The 24519-nt window shown below is 37.8% G+C and overlaps 1 protein-coding gene across 3 annotated transcripts in view; it reads right to left on the reverse strand.

The window, feature by feature from the left end:
- Positions 1-24519, reverse strand: part of KPNA1 (karyopherin subunit alpha 1) — an 86472-nt gene that overhangs the window by 50560 nt on the left and 11393 nt on the right. For all 3 annotated transcript variants that reach the window (XM_020985936.2, XM_020985938.2, XM_078146733.1), the window contains exon 2: positions 2187-2320. In XM_020985936.2, coding sequence (XP_020841595.1) covers positions 2187-2315 — 129 coding nt within the window. In that variant the 5' untranslated portion in view covers positions 2316-2320. The remainder of the gene's footprint in view (positions 1-2186; positions 2321-24519) is intronic.

Raw genomic sequence — 24519 nt, forward strand, 5'->3', positions numbered from 1 at the left:
AGAATTGTAGCATCAATAAGGAAGAATACACCATGCTATTAGTAGTTTTAATAGTCAAGTCATGCCTCACAAATCAGGGGTGTTAACCATTCAAAAAAGAATTGTTTAGCCAACTTTCTAGTATAAAGCATGCTATTTCATTACATATCCCAATGATTCTAATAAATGTTGACACCCAAGGAATTATAGCATCAAAAATGCACCTGCAATGATACAGCATTTAGCTAACAGCACTCCATGAAACTAGCAGTGACCAAGTAAGTAGCCAGAGGAATCTAAGGCTCCACTTCTTAGGACTATCTCCCATTATACAACTCTTGATACACTTGACTCAAGAGACTTGAGGATCAAATTGCACCCAGTTGTAGTTACAGCTGACTGCTGAAACTCTCTAGCAACCTGGTGGACGTGGAAAACTTATGATTCCACCTTCCTCGTTCTAAGTAGGCCTTCTGCATTAGAAATGCGCTCTCCTTTGCTGCTGGTTCACACTGCCTGGCCCCATCATTCCACTGGCAACATGACAGCCACCATAGCAGGACCTTTGTCTGAAAACCCCATGTAAATCCAGTCCCCCAGTGTCTCTAGGCCTTCAAACAATAACCATATCCACTACTTGTCTGAGCTACTACCCAACATGCTGCCACTAGGACAGTAGGGAAGCAACAGAAAACACATGAAACTCTTATCTCTGACTGCACCTGTCCATACCCTCCAGTGCTGTGCTTTGCTTTAAAAAAAAATCATTCTAACCCATTCTAGAGTTGTCATGTGCCATTCACTTGAAATCAGTCCTAAATTTGTATGACAACAAGCAGGTATATTGAATTCCAATCAACTTCTATAAAAGGATTTATGCACTGAGAAATTTCTGTGCCTGAATGTGTATACATCAAGTCACATTTATGTACAGTAATCTGTAGGTGATTTACATGAAGATGTGGGTGGTACTAAAAAAAAAACCGGTGAAGAGAAAGGTAATTGTTTTATGCAAGTCATAACTGATAGAAAAGTATTCTGCTTCCCAGAAAGGCAGTATAGGCACATATACTTATTATTATCCATCTCTGTGAAAAAAGTCGAATGAATGGGGGAAAAACAACTGGGCAACTAAGTATTTGATCATAAAGTTATTTTTCTGGTATACAGTACTCAACCTTTGCAATTGTTTACAATGGAATTGTAACATAAAATTAATGGACATAAACTTGAAAAAAAATTTCTTCTTTACAGAGAATCTAGTAAGCATGGTTGACACAGATTTTTTAAAAAGCTGGTTACACTATACACAGTAACAGCAATATTGTAAGGATGACCAACTGTGAAAGACTTCACTACTCTGATAAAGACAGTGATCCAAGACAATTCCAAAGGACCAGTGATGAAAAATGCTACCCACCTCTCCAGGGAGAAAACTGATGAACTCTGAATGAAGACTGAAGCATACTTTTTAAAAATTCTTTTTCTTGTTTTATTTTTTGTAAATGTTTACTTTTGTAACATGCTAACATGGAAATGTTTTGCATGACTTCACATGTATAATCGATACCAAATTGCTTGCCTTCTCAGGGAGGGGCAGAGAAGGGAGGGAGAGAATTTGGAACTCACAATTTTTTAAAAAACGATTGCTGAAATTGTTTTACATGTAATTGGGAAATATTTAATGAAATAAAATATATATTTTTTAAAGTATGTTATACCATTATAATCATAAGTAAATTGTGACTAGTGTTCTCTTTCTCAGATACCACTAACCTTCTTGGAACCCTTCTAGGTCTGCCCATCACTGGCATAAGTAGCATCAATCTGTCTCCTTCAGCCTTCATACCTTCTCTCTTAGAGAGAACCTTAGAATTCTCACCCAAAAGTATACATCAGCTGTTCTAAAAAGAAACTTAGAACAAGTAGAAAGACTCTTTTAGAGGTTTTAAGATAGAAAATACTGAGAAGCACTGTTCTAACAGGCCAAAACTTTGGGGTGTGGAGGGAGTCAGATGGACCTGTAATTCAATGACTTAGGGAGCTCACAGTGTGGAAATTGCCTCCACAGATAGTTTGGCTTGAAAGTACATAAAACAAGTATCTAAAGCCATGAACAAAGCTATAAATTGACTTTGCTTTCTTCTTTCAGATTTATCCTGGAATATTAACAAACTATAACAAATTAACAAAGATAAAATATTTACCTGCTCTTCTCTTTTTTGTTTGCGTAACTGAAGTCCTTCTTCTTCCCTCCTCCGGCGCATCTCATCAGGATTCAGGGACTTGTTCTTGTAACTCTTTAGGCGGAAGTTCTCTTTTCCTGAGGTGGTCATGATTTCTGCAACATTATATTGAGAGAGTGAGTCCAGTGGAGAGGTATCCCTGGGAAAGAATGCTTTGTAATTTATCTTCTATACTGTACTGTGATCCTTCTGTGCCAAAAACTGAGCCTAGAACTATGGTTTATTTTATCCTTAAAGGTTGTTTCCAACAAAAGGATGGGCAAAACTAAGTTTCCAAGTTTTCTTGGAAATCAGTTTCAAGGGGCTCTGAGCTTTCTAAAATGGGTAGAGCTTGGCAGAAATAATTGTACTACATTTCCTCAGATGCCCTACTCTTACTCTCTTTTACTGAATCCCTTAAAGCAGTTTTCTTAAACCCTTTCCAGTAAAGGTAAAAACAGGTATTCATCATCAGTTATCTGATATCAAAATATATTTATTTTGTATACTTAAGCTAATATCAGGATATACTTTCAATACTAGAACTGATTATCAACAGACTAATAAGTGATACCACTAAGAAAAAGCTTTTAGGTTCGTTCAGATCCTAGCCCAAACAAAAGGTTAAAAAGACAAAAAAGAAACTAGAACCTTGGGAATGAGGCAGAAGACACTAAATGTTAGATGAATAGAACATGAAACAAAAACGAAGGCAGTCCAAAGTAAAGATAGGCTGAAATGACAAGAACTGGGGACCAAAAGAAACCAGTACCCTCCTTCAACTAAGGCGCTTAATGGAATAGTTGTGCTGTAGAACTAGAAAAAACAAACAAACAAAGACTTCTTGGGAAGGCAAGGAGGAAAAAAATGATCTGGACAAGGTACAGACTGCAAAAACCCACTTATTACAATAAATGCACGTCTGCCTATACTTCTTTGCACCTGTAGTTTTCCATCTGTATGTAACATGTACCTTTATAAATCTTACACCCACAATTTTGATTCACTAAAGAAAACTGTCTAAAATTACTGAAGAATACTGAAGATGAAGAAACACCAGCCTTCACCAGCTATGAATACAGCAAGCCTTTCCTGGTTATACCCTCAAGCAGTTTAAGAAAAAACAAAACAAAATCCTAATCCTCAGAGCTTAATCAATTTTCCAAGATTTATTTTCCAGTGACTCAGCGTTTGTTCTCCAGAATTACTGTATTCAGATAGAAATTATATTCTAGTAAGTTAAATAAATAAATGAAGTGTCTATCTGGGAAGGGTCTGACAGGAAATAAAAAGAGCTTTCCTCATGATTTCAATGACTAAAGCTAAATGTAATGAAGAGTGTGAATAACTACGATGGAGTCATACATTGAAAATAAATCAAGTTAAGATGTCAGATTATTGGGATTTCCTGATGTGGGCAGCATTTAGGGTCTGAGGCACTCTAAAGCAGCAGTAACAGAAGTTCAAAAATCAAAATTACAGGTCAAATGGGACTATTTAGAAGGCAGCAGAGTTGTATGAAGTATTAAGAAAATATATTCATGAGAGGAAATTCACAAAACAGGGCAGAAATGTGGTGGAAAGCAGCGATATTGTGGTTGGAATATACTAGAATCCATAGTAAAAAGGAAAAATGTGGATATTTCTTTCCAAGACACAGATTACACACACATACACACACACACACACACACACACACACACACACACACACACACACAAGATATAATGATAGGGTACTCAAACTATCCAGACATTGGCTAGATCTTTTTCTCTTTCAAAAGTAGAGCAGATAAATTCTTGACTTGTCTTAATAACCCTTACTATCTATCTAACTTTGGCCAAGTTATTTAATCTCTCTGTGAAACACAGCTTCCTAAACTGTAAATGAGGAGTTTAACTAGAAAATTACTAGGGTAACTTTCACCTCTATATTTATGATCATATGATCATTTTATTCCCCCCCCCACAACCCCTCCCCTCAATAAGTCATATAGGGAAAGTACTATTCTGGAACTGATTCTGACTAATTATGAGAAACTGATGGTTGACCATGGGGGGGGAGAAAAATAGGAAGCTGTATATAATAGACTTGCAGTTTCATGTACAATCATCTTTTTTCTTATTATACTATGTTATGTAAATATTTTAGTCCATAAATTTTAAAAAAAAGGGAAAAGAAACTGATGGCTGAAATTAAACTGTGGGAATCTTGAAAGGAAATTTTAAGAGCCTGTGGTAAATAAGAAGGTGAATCTCTACTGAATAGAGCTTGGCAGAAGTTGAGTTGCATGACATTTCCTCAGGTTCCCTATTCTCTTTTTCTGAATTGCTTAAAGAAATTTTCTTTAAACCCTTTCCAATAAGTGTAGTTTATTCACCATGGTTATTTCTAGCTTTTAGATTTAACTCAACTTTGGTTAACTGATATTAAAATATTTATTCAGTATACTTAAGTTAATTATCTGCACGAGAGCTCGCACAGAAGCACAATACTATAACTGATTATCAATACTATAACTGATTATCAACAGATTATTAAGTGATCTCAACTAAGAAAGAAAAAGCCTTTAGGTCCTAGCCCAAACAAAAGATTTTTTTAAAAAAGCCATTTAGAACCACTCTGACAGCTCATCATGGTACAGAAATGACTGATTTCTCAAAGCCTATGTCAACACAGCTTGTTCTGATGGGTGACATACCAACCAGAAACACTTCAAGGAAATTAATGATGACAAACTATATGTCCATTGTTAAGAATAAGCTTTGCTAAATTCAAAGAGGCAGAATACTCCCAGATTGGCTTCAGGCTTATAATTTTTGTTGGGCCACATTTAGTCTCTAAGTACTGAAATAAGGAAGGAAAGGTTGAGCATAATCTGACATACACCCTAGATGTAGGAGGGGAAAAAAAGACTCCAAAGAGCTCAGGGAAAAGGATAGGTCCCCTAACTACCATAGCCTAATATTCTACTAGGGAAGTTAGCCCAGGAGGAATGGAATCTCTTAAGAACCAAACTGTAATGATTTAAACTATCCCACTGATGAAAAAAAAAAGTTCTAATGAGAACATATAGAGTATCCACTGAGCAAAAGAAAAAAAAAGTGCTGGCCTACTTTAAGAATAGCATCAGGATAAATGGTCAAAGGATATGAAAAGGTAATTTTTAAAGGAAAAAATCTAGGCTATCAATAGTCATATGAAAAAATGTTCCAAATCATTATTAGAGAAATTAAAGCAACTCTGAGGCTCTACCTTACATTCATCAGACTGGGCTTATATGTACAAAAATAGAGTAACTCTTTTTGTAGTAGCAAAGAATGGTGTCCACCAACTGGGGGATGGTAAAACAAATTATGTTTTATTAATGTAATGAAATATACAGGGTAATAAAACCAATAAGATGGAGAATTAGATATTTTTCTCTAATCTTTACTCTGAAATATGTGTGGGAGACAGAACAATTACAGCCTTATGAATTCTTATGGAGAACACTAATTCAGCACCCTCCCTTTTTCACCAACCTTCAGGTTGAAGGTAGGGCATACAATCTGACTCACAGGCTTGTGTTCTGGGACCCACTCAATGGTTTTCCTCCTGCTGAAGTTTCTGCTGACACACTCAACTCCTTCCCTTCCCCTCAGCATCCAGCAGTAACAAAAGAACTCAATTCTGCATAGTCAAATGTGGAGATAGTTGAGGTACAGGTGGTGAGGGTCCTTGTTCTGCCTGGAATGGTACTCAGGTTAGGTAACTCTTAAGGTGGCAGATCTGTCAGTATACAACTATACCATCTTCCCCCAAGCCTGAAAAAGGGGGCAGACGTGAAACGGGTCCATCTAAAGAACTAAAATATAGAGAGAATTGTGTTGATGGGGAGGGGAAAATATTTAGCAAGTATATAATACATAGGGGGATAATGGATCTGAAGGAAAACTGGAATCCAGTTGGGTCAGTCCTATCCACCTAGAAGCTACTTGGATCAGGGACTGAAGCCAGTGAAAAGGAAATTATTCAACATAGGAGGAGGCCAAAAAAAGCTTTGAGGTCCAGCAGGGGTGGGGGTGAGGGGGCAACTCAACATCAAGTGAAGAGTCAGAAAATGAGTCATAAGGAATATGGGGGGGATAGAATAAAACCACGAAAGATCTCAGGAAGAAAAAAGTTCAGCTGAAAACCTAGAACACGTGCAAATATATCAACTGGGAAGGTGATTGACTTTAGGGAAGGAATGACTCTAAATAAGTACTATAAGATATAACACCTGATGAAATTCAGAACCCTGTGGATTCCCAAGAGAGTGTGGAACCACAGTAGGATGTTCCAGAATGATTCGAGAAAGAAAATCAGACTCTTGAGAGGAAAAGACAGGAATAGATGGCAGTTAATGGCCTGGATAGCAAAAATAATTAGTATAATAGAAAAACTCAAAATACTGTAGTAGGTCTCTCAAAACTTAGTGACACATGATCTCCATACAAACACAAAGCAAAACGTTTAATCTCAAAGACAGGATGCCTAGAAACCATTCAAGGATAATAGGCCCGCCAAAAAACCATGACAAGTCAAAAAACCTGAACGTCATAATGTAAGAAATAGTGTAAGAAAACTTCCCAGAACCACTGAATAAAGAAATAAAAGACCAATCAAAAGAATCTACAAATTATATCCAGAAAAAAAAAAACTTGTTTCAAACTCCAAGACACATATATTTGATGACTGCAATGACAACACATTCAGCAAGTGACTAGACAACCTTCAAAAATGAAGGAATAACACAAAACTACTTTACGCTGACCAGAAACCATAGAAAGGAATGGAATAATACATTTAAAGCAAAGGCACTCAAGATGTAAACCTGAGCCTAATCATTATTACCAAAAAAAAAAAAAAGATGGCATTTGAAGCATTCCTGCAAAAAAACCCAAAAAAACAAAAAAACACAAGAAACAAAAAACCTGGACAGTGGCAGATCATTCAACTGCAAATATCACCCCCCCAAAAAAAGAAAAACAAACACACACACACACACACACACACACACACAAACACACACACGGCGCAAATAAATGCAACTATCAGAGAAAACATAATGAAAGAATTACCCTATCTCTAGGTACTATTAAAAGGGGGGAAAAAAACCCCAAACACTTGGATAAAGATATCTATTGATTAAAAGAAAAAAAATAAACAAGGACCCTTAAGAGATTTGTTTCTGAAAGAACAGAAGGATGAGGAAGAAAGAATAACTTAAGGAAATAGGAAAAGTGATATTACATGCCTAGAATACTAGGGAATAAAACCCAGGCAATCACTGTCTACAGAGAAATCAGTATTTTGTGGGACTAAAATGAAGAATATTAAGGTGCATAAAAGCAGAAATAAGAGTTGGAAGATAGAGGGAGGAATGTGTGATCTACCCTAATCAAGTGGTCTCTTGGCAAGGAAAGGAGCTACAGAAGAATGGGTTAAGTGGCAAAGGGAGGAACTGAAAAGAAAGGAAAAGAATGGGAGAGATCTTCACTTATTCAGTTAAGGGAGTTCCTACTGAAGAACATTTCCATGGAGAGAGAGATATAGTTTGTAATGGGGAAGGGGGGAAACCTATAATGGTGTAATTTGCAGGTAGCTGGTGCCCAAGGAGGCCACTTCCTCTGAAAGAATTTTGCACCTCCATGGATAACAACCTACCTTAGAAGTAAAACTAGAGCCACTACTGCTACTGGAAGGTGGGGTGGGAGCAGTGAACAACACAGGCATTCCAAAAAGTAGACAGGCATGGACTTAGAGAGAAGTCTACATTGCAAATGGGAGAGGATAGCAGGAATAAACATCTATATAATGGCATTATCCCCATTTTATAGTTGAGGAAACCAAGGCAAGCAGTGGTTAAGTGACTTGCCCAGGCTCTTACAGCTAGTAAGTATCTGAGAGTGGATTTGAACTCAGGTCTTCCTGACTCTAGAACCAGCATTTTATCCACTGTGCTACCATCTGATTCTGAAAAAGGGAAAAGAAAATGATAATGGGAAGGGCAGGGGGCAGAAATGGACCACAGGGCTATGGAGCCATCTTTCTATCCTTATTACCTCGTTCATGAATTAATACTTCTATGAGTGAGGCACAATAGAAAAGGATAGGGGGGAGGGGGGCAGGGTTAGAAGAAGCAACTTCTACAAAGCAGTAATACAGAAATTGGTCAAAAGAAGGAACTTAGACTTAGTCCTTTAGAAGTCTTGACTCTATGAGGAACAAAAGAAGAGGCTAAGAAGGAATAAAAAAACATGAAGTCCACAAAGCAATGTATAAAAGTTTAAAACAGACAAAGAGAAAAGATCAATGAAAAGAACAAGTTAAAGAAATCCTCCTTAGGAAAAGTGCAGAAAATGGAAAAAAATTTTTTTAAAAAAAAGGTAGGAAGAAGAGCAGATTTTTAATTAATAACTTAACTGAGAGGGAGAAAATACTGGGCTAGAAAAAGGAGAAGAATTAAGACAACTAATTCTAAGAAGGAAGATATAAATTAAGTAAAGCTACCAAACTAGAATGAGGATTGACAAACAGAAGAGAGATGCTGAGGGTGAGGTGAAGAAAGCCTGTAAGAATAGGATTACCTAGGTACAGCCAGGTGGCGCAGTGGATAGAGAACCAACCCTGGAGTCAGGAGGATCTGAGTTCCAATCCAGCCCCAGACAGCTAACACTCACTAGCTGTGTGACAGTGGGTAAGTCATTTGACCCCAACTGCTTCACACATACACACACACACACACACACACACACACACACACACACACACACAAAAGAATAAGATTATCTTAGAGTAAACATCTAGTACTGTCTTAAAAGAAAGGGAACAACAATATAATACTAATTTTTTTAAAAAAATCAAAGACACAAACATAAAACAAATTTGATTCCCATAACTTTAAATATGAATGAATTAACAATAAAAAAGTGATACACTTGATAAGAAAACAAAATTTACTGCTCACAAGAACACAGATAAAAGTCAAAGACACACAGAGGATAAAAATGAGAAGCTGGACCAAAATTTACTAAATATCAAGTGAATACAAAGAAACCTGAGTTGAAATTATCAAAGGAAAAAACAAAACAAAACAGAGACAAATACAGTCAGTTCTTAGTTCTGAAAACATCAATTTGTTCTAACCAGATTGATATATTTGAGAATGATCTGATCTCAAATTATAACTCAAAATTTGTGTTTACACAAAATTTCATCCATGAGAAAAACTGCACCATTTAGTAACTCAGAAGTCACAACTCTTCTGATACCTACTTCTACAAGCAAACCAGGTCTTTTTCAAGATAAAGTGTGCACTAAGAGCTATGGTCTGGAGAAGGGCTGGTTGGCCTGTACCCCCATAAGAGAGAGTGGAGGGGGGAAGGGGAAGAGCAGCACGAAGACTCATTGAGAAAGGACAAAGAGCCCAGCATAGCAGTGTTGGAGGCATGAGTTCATTGGTCACATGTTTTCCCTGTGTGCCCAGTCTTCCCACTGATGCTAAGTGTATTTGGGGGATAGTGTGTTCAAGGTTTATGGTGAGGAATGGTTTGTATCTACTATTCTTACTATGCTATCTTAGTGTGTCCTTCTTTGAATTAATTGTGTCTAGGGCTATTAAAGTTAAGTATAGAGTTTTAGAAGCAGGGACCCACATAGTACCTTGAACCTGGATAGTTACTTCTCAAGGAGACCAACTCAAAAATAAAGATGTGAGCTAAGGAGAGTAGCTACTGGAAGGGGTACTTCAGAAGGAACAGGGCAACTGCTGAGTAGATGGGAATAATAACAAAAAAAATGCAGAGTAAGTACAACTCCTTGACAAGATGATTTAAGACATTGAAAGGTAGAATACAAATGCCTAACAGGCAGCTGAAATCCAAGATAAGCGAAGAGAGTCTTTTGATAGTTACCAGACTTAGAAATCATGACAATACCATAGAAATATTACATGTGAGCAAAACATCTGACAAAGTTGCTCATGTATCACTGTGGAGAAGATGTAGAACATAAAGAATTGTACAACGGAAAGAGAACTGGTTCTGTGTATAAATACAGGGTGATTAAAAAAAGAATCAAACTCCTTAAAAAAGGTATTATTCAGTCACTAGGTTACATAAGAACATGTAGTATGTACCAAATAGTAATCAGTCTTACATTTCACAATTTTCTTCCATATAGTTCCTTTTAGAAATTGGTTTTGACTACATGTCCATATAAACCTAATTGCTGAGTAATAAATTTTTTAAAGGGCTCTTTTTGAATTATCTTGTATAGGTGAGTATCATTCTCTCTAGGCTCACCCTCCCAAATCCCATAGGCATGTCAGGTCCCTAGAAGGAGCTGACATACAAAGGTAGTGAGTTATGACCATTCCAATGCTCTTTTTATAATAAATCTCTTCAATGTTTGGGAAGTAAAAGTGCTTCCATACTTTTATGGGCCTATGCCCTCATCAATGTAGGTACTCTTGCCATGAATGCAGACTGCAATCCATCTCACCTTGTGTGAACTGTTCAAATTCTCCTATAAATACTCCATAGGGATTCTGTGGACCTTCCTTTAGCTATCTTGGAATTGTATGCATATCAGTGGACAGCATGTGCGCTGTTCATCAAATATCCCTTCCTCTAAATACATAATTCCTCACTCCTCTTTTTCAGGTCTAGGACTAGAATATTATCCATTTGAACTGTCTGATCAAGAAAAATGGACTAGATCTACTAGCAGTCAATCCAACTCCAAATCATACTACGGACACTTGGTATATCCTGTGTATAAAGCATCTGGGTAGCACAGTGAATAGAACACTGGGCCTGGAATAAGGAAGACTTGGGTTCAAATTCAGCCTCAAACATTTACTAGCTATGTGGCCCTGGGAAAATCACTTAATCTCTGTTTCCTTCAGTTTCCTAAACTATAAAATGGGCTTAATAATACCGCCTACCTTCCAGAGTTGTTGTGAAGATTAAATGAGATATTTGTAAAGCACTTAGCATAATGCCTGGCATATAGTGAATGTTATATAGATACTAGCTGCTATGATGATGACAATGATGACGATGAGTTCAGATACGGATCACGATCCATATCACGACCCTTACTTATGAGGATAACCTATGAGTTACTATGAGGTCCTTGGCCACCTTTTCTATTCTCTGTATAAAAAGTAAATTCGTAAGTTCCCATCAGTTTAATTATCAACTCCAAGATGATTCCAAGATCTATATAGATTCTGCCCTAGTCTTCTCTCCTAAGCTCCAGTCCTAAATCACCAACTGCCTATTGGACAAGAATATCTTGCAGGGATTTCAAACTCAACAAAACTCATCTTTCTGCTCAAACCCACTCCTTTTCCAAACTGCTCTATATCTATAGAGCAATGGTTCTCAAAGTGTGGTCTTATAGGACTCCCGAGGTCTCCAAAACCTTTTTGAGGGCCTGAAGCCCAAACTATTTTTATAATAAATCTAAGAGATAATTTGTCCTTTCTCACTCTCACTGTGTCATAAATTACGTGTTGTTATTCAGTCATTTCAGTCCATTTCTTCGTGACCTCATTTGGGGTTCTCCTGACAAAGATACTAGAGCAGTTTGCCCATTTCCTTTTCCACCTCACTTTACAGATGAGGAAACTAAGGCAAACAGCATTAAGTGACTTGCCCAGGGCCACACAGCTAAGTGTCTAAGACCAGATTTGAACTCAGGAAGATGAGTCTCCCTGACTCCAGGTTCCGGCACTCTACCCACTGTGACACCTAGCTATCCACAAGTGAACATAAAGGAGTTTTCAAGAGGTTCAAAGATTTAGCTGCAAATATAAAGGCTAAGTTAATATCTCATCTGCAAAATGATACTTTTATCTTACAAATGGACAAATCTACAAATGATTAGATTTGCTGTTTTGCTTGTATTCATCAAAGTTTTTCTTTGAATATCATATTTTTCCTGGAGCAACTGTATTGACATTTGCAGTGATGGTACCAATGCAAAGGTGGGTGAAACCATTTGAGTCTTAACATGGATCAAGGTAATTAAACTAAATTGTATTACTAGTTACCATATTCTTCATGTCCACACAGTCACAGGAAGAAAAAAGAAAGTCAGTTGCAGTTAAGAATGCCCTTGATGAAGCAATAAAAATTATTTCATTTTATTACACCTCAGCCCAAATATTGAGTACACATCTTTTAAATATGCTGTGTGATGAAATGACAAGTACCTGCATAAAGCACTTCTGCTCCATACTGAAATACAATGGTTATCTTGAGGAAAAGCACTTGTGCTTTGGTCCTTGAAAAATTCAAGTGCAAATTGAACTAGCTATTTTTTTCACAGAATATTATTTTTACATGAAAAAATGACTGGCATATTATGTTTTAAGATTTGCGTATTTGGCAGACATTTTCTCAAAAAATGAACAAAGTGAGGCTGCTCTTCAAATAAAACAAATGACAGCATTTGTTGCAATGATAAAAAATCAAGCTTTCAAACAAAAATTAAAATTTTGGAAAACTTATATCTACCACTACAAACTTGACAGTTTCCCCAACACTTAAAGACTTTTCTGATGATATCAATTATAATACTAACAAATGCAATTTTGTTTAGGGCAATTCAGGTTAAGTGACTTGCCCAGGGTCACACAGCTAGTACGTGTCAAGTGTTTGGTCTGAGGCCGGATTTGAACTCAGGTCCTCCTGACTTCAGGGCTGGTGCTCTATCTACTGTGCCACCTAGCTGCCCCCAATTTTTTAAATATTATATAATGAAGTGCCAACATTTAGAAGGATACACTAATGGATTTCAATGTACTAGAATGGGAAAAGTACATTGATACGGTTTTGGATTTCACATTGCTGACCTTAAGAACTTAACACTTGTCAAGTTTTGGTATAGTACTGAAGAATATCCACAATTATCTGAAAAGGCTATTCCACTCTCAATAAAATCCAGCGGCTTCCTATTGCCTCCAGGAGCAAATACAAAATGTTCTGTTTTGGCACTCAAAGCTCTGCATAACCTAACCCCCTTTCTTCCTGCCAGTCTTTTTTTTGTTTGTTTTTTGCTTTTTAGGTGAGGCAATCAGAGTTAAGTGACTTCCCCAGGGTCACATAGCTAGTAAGTAGCAAGTGTATGAGTTGAACTCAGGTTTCTCAACTCCAAGGCCGGAGCTCTATCCACCACGCCACCTAGATGCCTCTTGCCAGTCTTTTTATATCTTACTCCCCAACATGTACTATTCAATCTAGTGACAGTGGACTCCTGGCTGTTTCATGAACAAGATGTTCCATTTCTTGGCTCCAGGAATTTTTTTTGGCTATCCATCATGATTGGAACACTCTCCTTTCACTCCAAATACAAATCTCCCTGGCCTCTTTAAGTCCCAACTAAAATTCTACCTTCTCCATCAAGCCTTCCCTAACTCCTCTTAATTCCAGTGTTTTCCCTCTTTTAATTATTTCCTATTTATATTTTATATAACTTGCTTTGTATAAATGTGTTTGTATGCTATCACCCTAGTCAGATTGTAAGCTCCCTAAAGGTAAAGGCTATCTTTTATCTCTTTTTGTATTCCCAGCCAGACACTTAATACAATGCCTGGCACATAGTTGGAGCTTAATAAATGTTTATTGAATTGAACTGAGTCATAATCCCTCAATTATTAGCACCCTCTATATCAAAATCACCCCCTATTTTGCATGTACGTATATGTGTGTTTTGTATCCCCCAACAGAATATAAACTCCTTGAGGACAGGGACTGTTTGGATCCCTCGTACCTATTTACAATGCCTGGCACATTACAGTCACTAAATAAATGCTTATTAAATGATTAGGAGTAAGTTCTTCTCCAGATATTTTTAATTAGCTAAAATTTATACAGGAAAATAAAGATAGATATCTCATAAGTAAAAATATTAAAAAATTAACCAGGGTAATTTCTCAAAGAAAGAACAAACTTGATAAAGACTCACAATTATAAAATTACTAGGTCCATTTAAGCCATATGTTTTCAGAAATATTTGTTCATATCAAGTCAAATCAACAAGAATTATGCATTTGCTATGTGTAAAGCACTGGGGAAATTTAAAAAAAGGGGCAAAAACAGTCAAGTCTAAAATTTCCTACTAAAATGCTGAACAGAACTGATGCCTTTACTAAGCCTGTCTCATCCACTTTTAGCTTAGTTATCAAGATATTCACTTTAAATGCCAGTTTTTGTTGTCAGAAATTGAAGAGCTCAATGTCAGCCTTAAACTAAATATTAGGAAAGGGGATCTCAGATTCTAGTTTTGCTAGTATTTGACATTGGACACAACTTTCCCTAAGAAAAATGACCAGATGATTGCCAAGGTGTCTTCTGTCTCTGAAATTCTGAACTTTCTATAACCCCGAAATCTGATGGGACAGAGCAACTTTTCAATTCAATATAATCTAAAAAAAAATGCAGAGACAGGAGAATCTGTGTGAGGTAAATAATATTTGATGACTGACCCTTGGCAATTATTTTCCATGTGACTCGGGCAACTTCCTAAGTGTCAGCTACTAAGTCATAATTGTGATATAGTGGGAAGAATTCCCCACACTGATGAAATCACATGCCTTCTGTTCTGTGGAATTAAGTTGTGTTGTGATTATTTTTGTTTCTGAAACCTTAAAGCTAAGTTCAAGTACATGACAAAAGTATAATACAATGTCAACACAAGGTCCTTGAAGTTCAGAGGCAGAACCAGGGAAACCAAGAAAAAGTTGAGGGTTAAACAGGGCAGTAGACCTAGACTTGGGATAAAATTCAGAAGCTAATGGTCAAGACTAAATTTCAAAATTTGAGTCTAGACTCAGGAAATACCAAAGTAAAGAAGAGCCAACAAGTTGAATCTAGACAGAAAAGACTGTTGAGATAGGGTAGGAAAGTAGAATGGAATAAGTGCCTACTAGGTAGCAGCCACACTATACTATGCATCTTTTATAAATATTATCTCATTTGAGATAACAGTCTCTTTTTACTCTCCTGTCCCATTCTCTACACTTCAGTTAACACTGCCTGCTAACCACTTTTCTGTGGGCTCCTCACTGACCTCAATTTTAACTATGGGGAAATAAATATACTTTGGCTTAGCATCAAGACAGCCTTCAATCAGTCAACTAACAAATCGTTCACTAAGGTGAGAAGAACACGTTTAACATGGGAGGTGGCTAGTACAAGGGCATTGAGACAGAAGACATGGCTTTGTTATGTAATCATATATAAGGAACAGTGAAAAGGCTAGGTTAAGCTGGGTGGCAGACTGTAGGAGTAGTAGTAATATTCAGTGAAGATGAAAAGATAGGCGGCTGGAGTGAGGTTGTAAAGATCTTTAAAAGTTACAACCACAAAACAATTTAAAATGAATGTTACAAAATTTCAAAGAACAAACTTGGCCCTAAAGAAGAGATGAGAAGACACCCCAACACATAACATTTTTGCAAAAGTGTTCCCCATACGTGGGTGTGGAATATTGCAAATAATTTCAGTTATTTTGATGTTCTGATCAAGGCTGCTGACATTTTTTTCTTTTTAAGTTTTTCTGTCTGAAGGATGACTCTCTGGGAGCAGGGAGGGGAAAATGCCAGGTGGAAATTAAGTTAATAGAAATTTTGTTTGATCTGAGAGGTAACAGTGAACCACTGGAGCTGACAGCAGGAGAGTGACAGAGTGAAAGCTGCATTTAAAGAAAACCATTTTGGCAGCCAGAATGATATGATGGATTGAAGTAAGAGGAGATCTGACACAGGGAGAACAAAATTTACTGTGCTGATAATACAGGTAAGAGGTATTGAGGGCCTAAACTAAGGTGCTGACTGTGTCTCCCTCTACCAGTTACCTGATCTGAGTCTTGCTTCAGATCCTTGTTAATTCTGACACCCAGTCTCTCAAGGACTGGATTCCAAACTTCTTTACTATATTTCTTTATACTCAAATTTCTTTGAGTATGGGATGTTCTGAAGATTCAAGCTTGGCTTCCAATTTATGCTGTCCTGTCTTTTTGTGAGGGGATTCTGAAAACCCACTGCCCTGTTCCTCAGGCTCACAACCTGGAAGTCAACCTGGACTCATTATTTCTCACCTCCCCTATCCATCTTCTGCCAAGGCCTGTCAATTTCACCTTTGCAACATCTCTTAAATAAGCCCCCTTCTCTCCTTTGACACTGTCACCAGGCACCATCACTCCACATCTGGACTATTGAAACAGACTGCTGAAAGGTCTACTTGCCTTAAGTCTCTACCCATTCCAATCCATTCTTCATTCACACCAATCAAAGTGATGTTCCTAAAGCCCAGGTCAGACCACTTCAAAAGTGCCCCTCCCACCCTCCACTTAATTAAATCCAGTGACTTCCTATTGTCTGCAGGAGCAAATACAAAACACTCTGGCCTTCAAAGTCCTCCATAACCTAAAGTCCCCTTCTACTTTTCCAATCTTCATACACTTTACTCCCTCGCCATGTACTTGGACTCCTGGCTATTCCACAAACAAGACACTCTTTCAGCTCCAGACATTTTCTCTGGCTGTCCCCATGATGCCTGGAATACTCTCCCTCCAACTACTGACCTCCATTAAGCCCCAACTAAAATCCATCTTTTAGAGGAAGTCTTTCTCAATCCCATTTAATTCTAGTGCCTTCTCTCTGCTAATTATTTCCTACTTATCCTGTAATATATGGTTTACTTTTGTATATATTCGTTTGTATGTTGCCCATTTCATTGTAAATGAAGATGGATCTCCAAAACTACCAAAAGATAAAACTCTTCCTGTTTCTTGTAAACAATATATTGTTGGATTCTGGTTCCTAATCTGTTCTGCTATCTTCTGCCATTTTATGACTTTGTCCCATTCACATTCACGTTTATGAGTGCTACGTATTTCCTTCCATTCTATTCTCTTCTGTTTATCCTTCTCTTTTTTACCCAGTCCCTTTTAGCCTTTGATCACTGCCTCCTCTAATCTATCCTTTCTCTTATCACCCGATCCCTTTTCTCTTAGTTCCTTTCTTTCCTACTTCTAGTTGGCTAAGATGATTTTCTATACTCAACTCTGTGTGTGTATATATTATTATTCCGTTGAACCAGTGCAGAAGAGAGGGAGATTTTTAAGTGTTGCCCACTCCCCCTCATTTTCCCCTCCACTACAAAAACTCTTCCTTTTGTAATTCTTTTATATGAGACAATTTCCCCATTCTTTCACTCCCTTCCACTCTGTTTTTGAGACCATCCCAACTTAATACTCACTCATGGCCTCTAAGCAGACAGACTCCTAACTGCCTTAATGATGATAAAGTTCTTAGTAGTTACATGGGAGCAGCTAGGTGGCAAAGTGGATACAGCACCAGCCCTGGAGTCAGGATGACCTGAGCTCAGATTTGGCCTCAGATACTTACCAGCTTGTGTGATCCTGAGCAAGTCATTTAACCATGAGTGCCTCAAAAGAAAGGAAGGAAAGCAGGAGGAATTACATGCATCAACTTCCCATATGTTTCTCTGGAGTTTTGAATTTAAACGTCAGATTTTCTGTACAGCTCTGGTCCTTTCATCAGGAATGCTTGAAAGTCCTCTATTTCATTAAATATCCTTTATTTTCGCTCTAGGATTTATACTCAGTTTTGCTGGGTAGGTTATTCTTAGCTCTTTTTGTCTTCCAGGAATCATATTTCCAAGCCTTCTGCACCTTTAAAGTGGTAGCTACTAAATCTTGCAGCTCCATGGTAGTTCTTTCTGAATGCTTGCAGTATTATTTTCTCCTTGACCTAGGCGCTATAATATCCTTGGGAGTTTTCATTTTGGGATCTCTTTCAGGATTCTTTCAATTTCTACCTTTGCCCTCTGGTTCTATGATATCTGGGCAGTTTTCCTTTATAATTCCTTGAAATATGATATCTAGGCTTTTTTTTTTGATCATGGCTTTCAGGTATTCCAGGGATTCTTAAACGATCTCTCCTTGATCTATTTTCCATGTCTGTTGTTTTTTTCTGATAAGAGATTTCATTTTTTTTTCTTTTTAGTCTTTTGACCTTGTATTATTGTTTCCTGATATCTTGTGAAGTCACTGGCTTTCACTCGACCAATTCTTATTTTCTTCAGTGAAGTTTTATACTTCTTTTTCCCAAGCTATTCCTCTTTTCATAATTTTCTTGTGTTGCTCTCAATTATTTTCCCAATTTTTCCTTAACTGCTGATTTTTCTATTGAAAAAAAATTTTTTTTAACTCTTCTAGGAATTCTTGTAGGGCTTGTGTTCAATCTACATTTTCCTCTGAGGCTTTCCTTACAGACAGTTTCAAGTTGTTGTTTTCTCCTGAATCTGTGTCTTGAGCTTCCCTATCACCTGAGAGTTTTTTATGGTCAGGTTTTTTTTGCTATTGTTTTTTCCAGCCTTTTTTTTTTTTTAAACTTTGGCCTTCATGTTTGAATTAGGCTCTGCTCACCTCTGGTGGGGGTGGTGTGCTGGGGGGATGGGGAGAGAATGGCCAGCCTGAGCTTCTATGGTTTGATCTGGAGGCCTGTAGGCTTTCAGTGCTTCTGAAGTGTTGTGATCTGAGGAATGGTCTGGTCACTGCCCTTCTACTCTGGTCCTTACCGAGGTAGAGTCCCTGGTTCCTTGTGACTGTGACTGCTCCTCTCCACCCTGGAAATGTAACATGGAACTGGGTAAAAGGCTATGGAGCTGTCAAATGGAACTGGACTTGCACCCAATGCTAGCACAGTGACTGTTCCCCAGAATCTGTCTGTTCAGTCACCTTACCATCCCTGTGTTGGGTGTGTCCAGTGCTCTCCCTGCTGCTGTTGGTCCTACAGTTGACACCTCCAAGGCCCACAGCCAGTGCTGCTTCCAGTATCTGCACACCTCTTTGACTATCTAAGCTTTTCTGGGCTGGAGCAATGACTCACTCTGACTTGATGTTGGCTTTTCTGCTTCGAATTCTATTTGGTGTTTTCTGTGGTCATTCTGTAGGAGAGGTTTTGGGGAAGTTTGGTAGTAGCGACCCTTCACTTTGCCATCTTGACTCTGCCCTCCATTCCCTTTATCTCAACTGGGTCCTCACTGTTGCACATCATTCTGCTTATTCTTCCTGAAGATCATACTCCCCTGACAGCCTTCTCTCCTCATAAGGTACCAACTCTTTTCCCTCAGCAAAATATTCCACATCATATAACACTAAAAAAAAATTAAAGATCGCCATCCTGAGCTCTCTCTCCTCCCTAATTCTACAATTCAAATCACCATAACATTATCCCCCATTCTTTCCACCTTTGCTCTAGGCAGCAGTTCTTAAACTGTGGGTTTAATTCCATACTAAACACATAGTTTAAGTTAAACCTATAGTTTAACTTAATTTTAACATAGTTCCCATATGGGAAATCCATAGTTAAACTGTGGGTTTAATTCCACAGTTTAAGCAGTGCTAAAGGGGTCACAAGCAGCAAAAGTTTAAGAAGCCCTGCTCTAGAGTTTGAGGATGAAGTGGCTCTTCTCTTTGCCAGTTACAAACCCTTTAACTTTTGCCCTTGATCTCCTTTTAAACTTTTGTCTTCTCTCCATCATTTGCAACTTCTTATCCATTACACATGATCCTTCCCTAATCTTGAAAAACAAAACAAAACAAAACTTCACTTGATTCTACCCTGACCCCTCAAGCTATCATGTTACATTGCTCCTTCTGGCCACAACAAAATTTCCTGGAAAAAGTTGTCTACACTTACTGTAACTATGTCTTTACCTCCTAATCACTTTGCTATTCCTGACAGTCTAACTTCTAACCATACCACTTCCCTTTCCAATCTCACCAATAATCTCTTAACTGCTGAATTTAATTATCTTTTCTCATTTCTCATCTTTCTTGACCACTCTAGATTTATCTATTGACTATATGGAGGCACTGTTGACTATCCCTGTTCCCTCTCTTGATATATGCTGAGTTTTTGTGATACTGTTCTGTCATGGTTCTCTTCCTATTTGACTTATACTTCTCAGTTTCTTTTGCTGAATCATCTTCCATGTCCTGGGTCCTCTCCTACCTCTACACTCTCTCAATGGCCTCATCAGCTCACATGTATTCTATTATCATTTCCATAGGGATGACACTTCTAAATTAGCCCTCCTCTTCTCCTGAGCTCCATGCTTCTCTACCTAGATGTCCCATAAGCTTTTCAAATCCCAAATATTTATAACAGAATTTATCCTTCTCTCTTTTAATCCCTCAGGTTTCACAACCTCAGTGAGGGTACCCTTGACTATTCACTCCTAATATACAATCAGTTGTCACATCTTTTTAATTTTACTTCCCCAACACCTTTTGCATCACAACATAATAACATAACCACCTTAGTTCAGGCCCTCATCAACTCTATCTTGGACCATTGCAATAGCTTTCTAATTAGGAGACTAACTAGTCTCCCTGCCTCCAGTCTCTCCTGTCTCCAATCTATCTTTCACATAGCTCCTAAACTGATATTCCCAATGGTCAAATCCATATCACTCCTTGGCTCGAAAAACTCCAATGGCTCCCTTTTGCCTCTAGGATCAAACACAAACTCTTCTGGCATGTTACAATCTGGCATTACATCAATTAAATGATCAACAAACATTTATTATGTGCCAGTGAATTTAAGAGTCAAAGATAAGGAGACAGTGCATTCCAGGCATGGAGGACAGCCCCTCAAAGGCACAGAAATAGGAGATAAGAGTAGTGAAGTTAACTGTATCTAGCTAGCTCAAGAATACACTTCATATCCTATCTAGATATCTACACTAGGCAGCTTGCTAGGGTACCTTGCTGCTACACTTGGAACAACACATTGTGGACCTCACCTCATCCTCTACTCTCCCTTCACCTTCCTCCCAGTTAATCTATCCAGAAGGGTTGTTCCCTGTCCTCACTGGTGAGTGATTTGAATGCAAACTCAGTTTTTCTTGTAATTCATGTAGCCTTTGCAACTACTGATCACCTCCTTTCTCCTGGATATTTTCTCCTCTTATAGGTTCTATAACACTACTCTCTCCAGCTTCTCCTATATGTTATAATGTTCCTTCTCCTCTGCTGGATTATCATCCAGTTCACATCTCTTAAGTATGGTTGTCCTTGATCCTTTTTTGTTCTCTCTTGGTGATTTTATCTGCTTCCATGAATTTGATGATCATATCTGTGCAAATGATTCCCAAATCTATTTATTCTGGCCTCATTTCTCTCCTAATTCCAATCCTTCATCACCAACTAGCTGCTGGGCTTCTTTACCAGGCATGACTTAAAACTGAATTCCTCATCTAACACTGCTTCTCCAAACTTCCCTATTTCCCATCATCCCCTTCAGTTACTCATATTCAAAACTTTGGAGTCATTCTTGATTCTTAACTCTCCCTTACTTCTCCCATAATTAATCAGTTGCTAAGTCCTAGTGCATCTTCTGTTAAAAAACATTTCACAATTTGTCCCTTTCTCTGTACTTACAAAGTCACAATCTTAATTCAAACCTTCACCACCTCTCATGAATTATTTTAATAGCTTCCTAATCCATTTGCCTGCCTCTGGTGTCTCCTCCATAATCCACCCCTCACAGTTGCCAAAATAACCTTACTAAGGTATATGTCTGACCATGTCACTCCCAAGCTCCCTGTTGCCTCTTGCATAAATGGAAATTCCTCAGCCTGAGGCTTAAAATCCTCATAATCTGATTCCAGTCTACCATTTCAAACTTATAACTCCCCTTCATACTTCACAATCATTCTACCTTCCTCTGTGTATTTCACATGCCACTCTTCTGCAAGCCTAGAATTCACACCCTCATCTCCCCTGACAGAATTCTTAGCTTCCTTAGGATTCAGCATGGATACCACTTTCTCCCTAAAGGCTTCCCCTAATTTCCCAAATTGTTCATGTTTTCTTCCTATTTGTCATACCTTCCCTCCTCTCCAAAAGAATTTAAAGAACCTTAAGGAAAGGAGCTGTTAGTTCTTTTGTCTCTATATTATCAGTTCTAGCATATCTTTGCACATAAGAGATAATAAATGTTTGCTGAACTAACACTACGGCTAGGTATGTGAAACAAAAAAGTATAAAATATGGGCAGCTAGGTGGCACAATGGATAGAGTACCAGCCCTGGAGTCAGGAGGACTTGAATTCAAATCTGGCCTCAGACACTTGATATTTACTAGCTGTGTGACCCTGACCAAGTCACTTAATCCCACTGCCTGGTCAAAAAAAAAAAGTATAAAATAGTCCCTACCCTAGAAATAGCTTAATTGTAATGGAGAAGCCAAAAGAGGATAAAAAGTCAATTATAAATTACTTTAAAAATGCTGAAAACAATAAGAAATGCCTGATTACCAATATACTATGCAGAAACAAAGAGAAATACAAACTGACCTTCACTGTGCTATATAACCCTCTTCTTATTCTGAACTGGCATCAGAAAAATGTAGAAAAAAGTAGAAGTTGCTAAAATTCACAAGTTTTTAAACTATCAATAAGCATCAACTAAAACACTAGTGTTCTAAATACGAGTATGCTAAGACCAACTAACAACCAGCCAACGTACTAGTACAAGAACTGAATTATCTCAATCAATATTGATATTCTTGCTATAAATGAAAGCAGAAAATATAATTAAGCTGAAATAAAAAGGTTCAATAATTAACAAACTCTTATTAAGAACATTACTATGTTTGGCATTGTGCTAGGTGCTACAGACACAAAGACGAGAATAAAACAGTTCCTATCCCCAAGGAGCTTACATTCAGCAGGGAAAACAACAGGTACTCGTAAGTATATACCAAATTCATACAAAATAAATTCTGAGTACTAAGGGAATCCAGGCAAGGTGTCATATAAAAGATGATACCTGAGCTAAGAAATGAGCAATTCTATAGGGTAGAAGGAGTGCATTCCTGACATGGGGGAGCCAACAAAAAGGTATGGAGATGAGATAATGGCATGTAATGAGAGGAATAAAAAGGTCAGTTTGGATGGACCACTAAGTGTATGAAGGAGAGTGATGTATTAACAAGAGGCTCACAACCAAGGCTGTTCTTGAGCTGACACATAAAGAAATCAGTATAATTAGTGTTATCATGGGTCCTATGGCAAAAAGAAACATAACATGGAATGCTTAGTATGGTACAGTGAAAAGTATGCTAGCTCAAGAGTCAGAAGAATTGGATTTAAATGTTACCTCTGATTATTATTACAACTGTAATCTTGGACAAGTCAGTTAACCTCCCTAGAACTTGGATTCCCCATCTGTAAAATGAGAGGGGTTGGAGTAGATGGCCTCTGAGACTGCTTCCAGTTTTAGATCTATGACCCTTTCATCACAGCAAAAAAAACAAAAAAGACTACCAAGAAGATAAATGCAACTCAGGCACTAACACTCTATGCAAACGATGAGGAAAGATGGTTAGAAGAGGCTAGAGGCTCGTAGAGGGAACAAATCAGGATAGCCAGCACCAGCTGAGGAAAAGTGGAAGCCATAGAGGTCAAGAGAAGGTTCAACTAAGAAAATAAGCACAAACTCTGTTAATGAGGCTGGAAGCCACTAGAGGTGGAGATGAACATGAACTCTCACAAAAAACTGAAGTCAGTCTGTGCTCTGAACAGAGATATCCAAACCTGTTCCTTCCACTAATGCAGATATGCAAGCCCTCTGTCATTTAGAGTCTTAGAGTTTCTGTAACTTAGAGAATTGACTGGGAGCACTGAGAGATAAAGTGATTTGTCCATGGTCACACATCTATTATATGTCAGATGTCAAACTTAATAACTTCCTGAGCCTAAGGCCAGTCCTCCATCCAATAAGCCATTTTGCTTCTTGAAGATTAATATGTTTGGGAAAAAATCACATACTTTATTACTACTAAAAAGAAGATATCTAGAAGTTATCAACTACTGACTTACATAGCTACTTTCTAATCACTGCAAAAATTTTTAAGAGAATAACTTCCAAACACATCTAGAACATGCTTGATAAAAATATGCAAAGAGAAACAACAGGCAGGCTTTTGCAAATGACATTCTGCATTATCAGAATATATCATTACATAACTGATTTAAAAGTTCAGGGAAAACAAGATTCCACTGTGTTTACTGGTCTTTGTTATAAACAAACAACATTTGAGCCAGCAGATTAATCAACAAGTATTCATTAAGCAACTACTTACTATATGCCAGGTACTGTACTAAATGCTTTGTCTCGCTGACCAAAAACAAAGAATGAAACAATCCCTACTCTGGAGTTTATAAGCCATACATGCATGT

Source organism: Phascolarctos cinereus, unplaced genomic scaffold (assembly GCF_003287225.1).
Source record: "Phascolarctos cinereus isolate Bilbo 61053 unplaced genomic scaffold, phaCin_HiC Scaffold_726;HRSCAF=1367, whole genome shotgun sequence".
Taxonomy (NCBI): Eukaryota; Metazoa; Chordata; class Mammalia; order Diprotodontia; family Phascolarctidae; genus Phascolarctos; species Phascolarctos cinereus.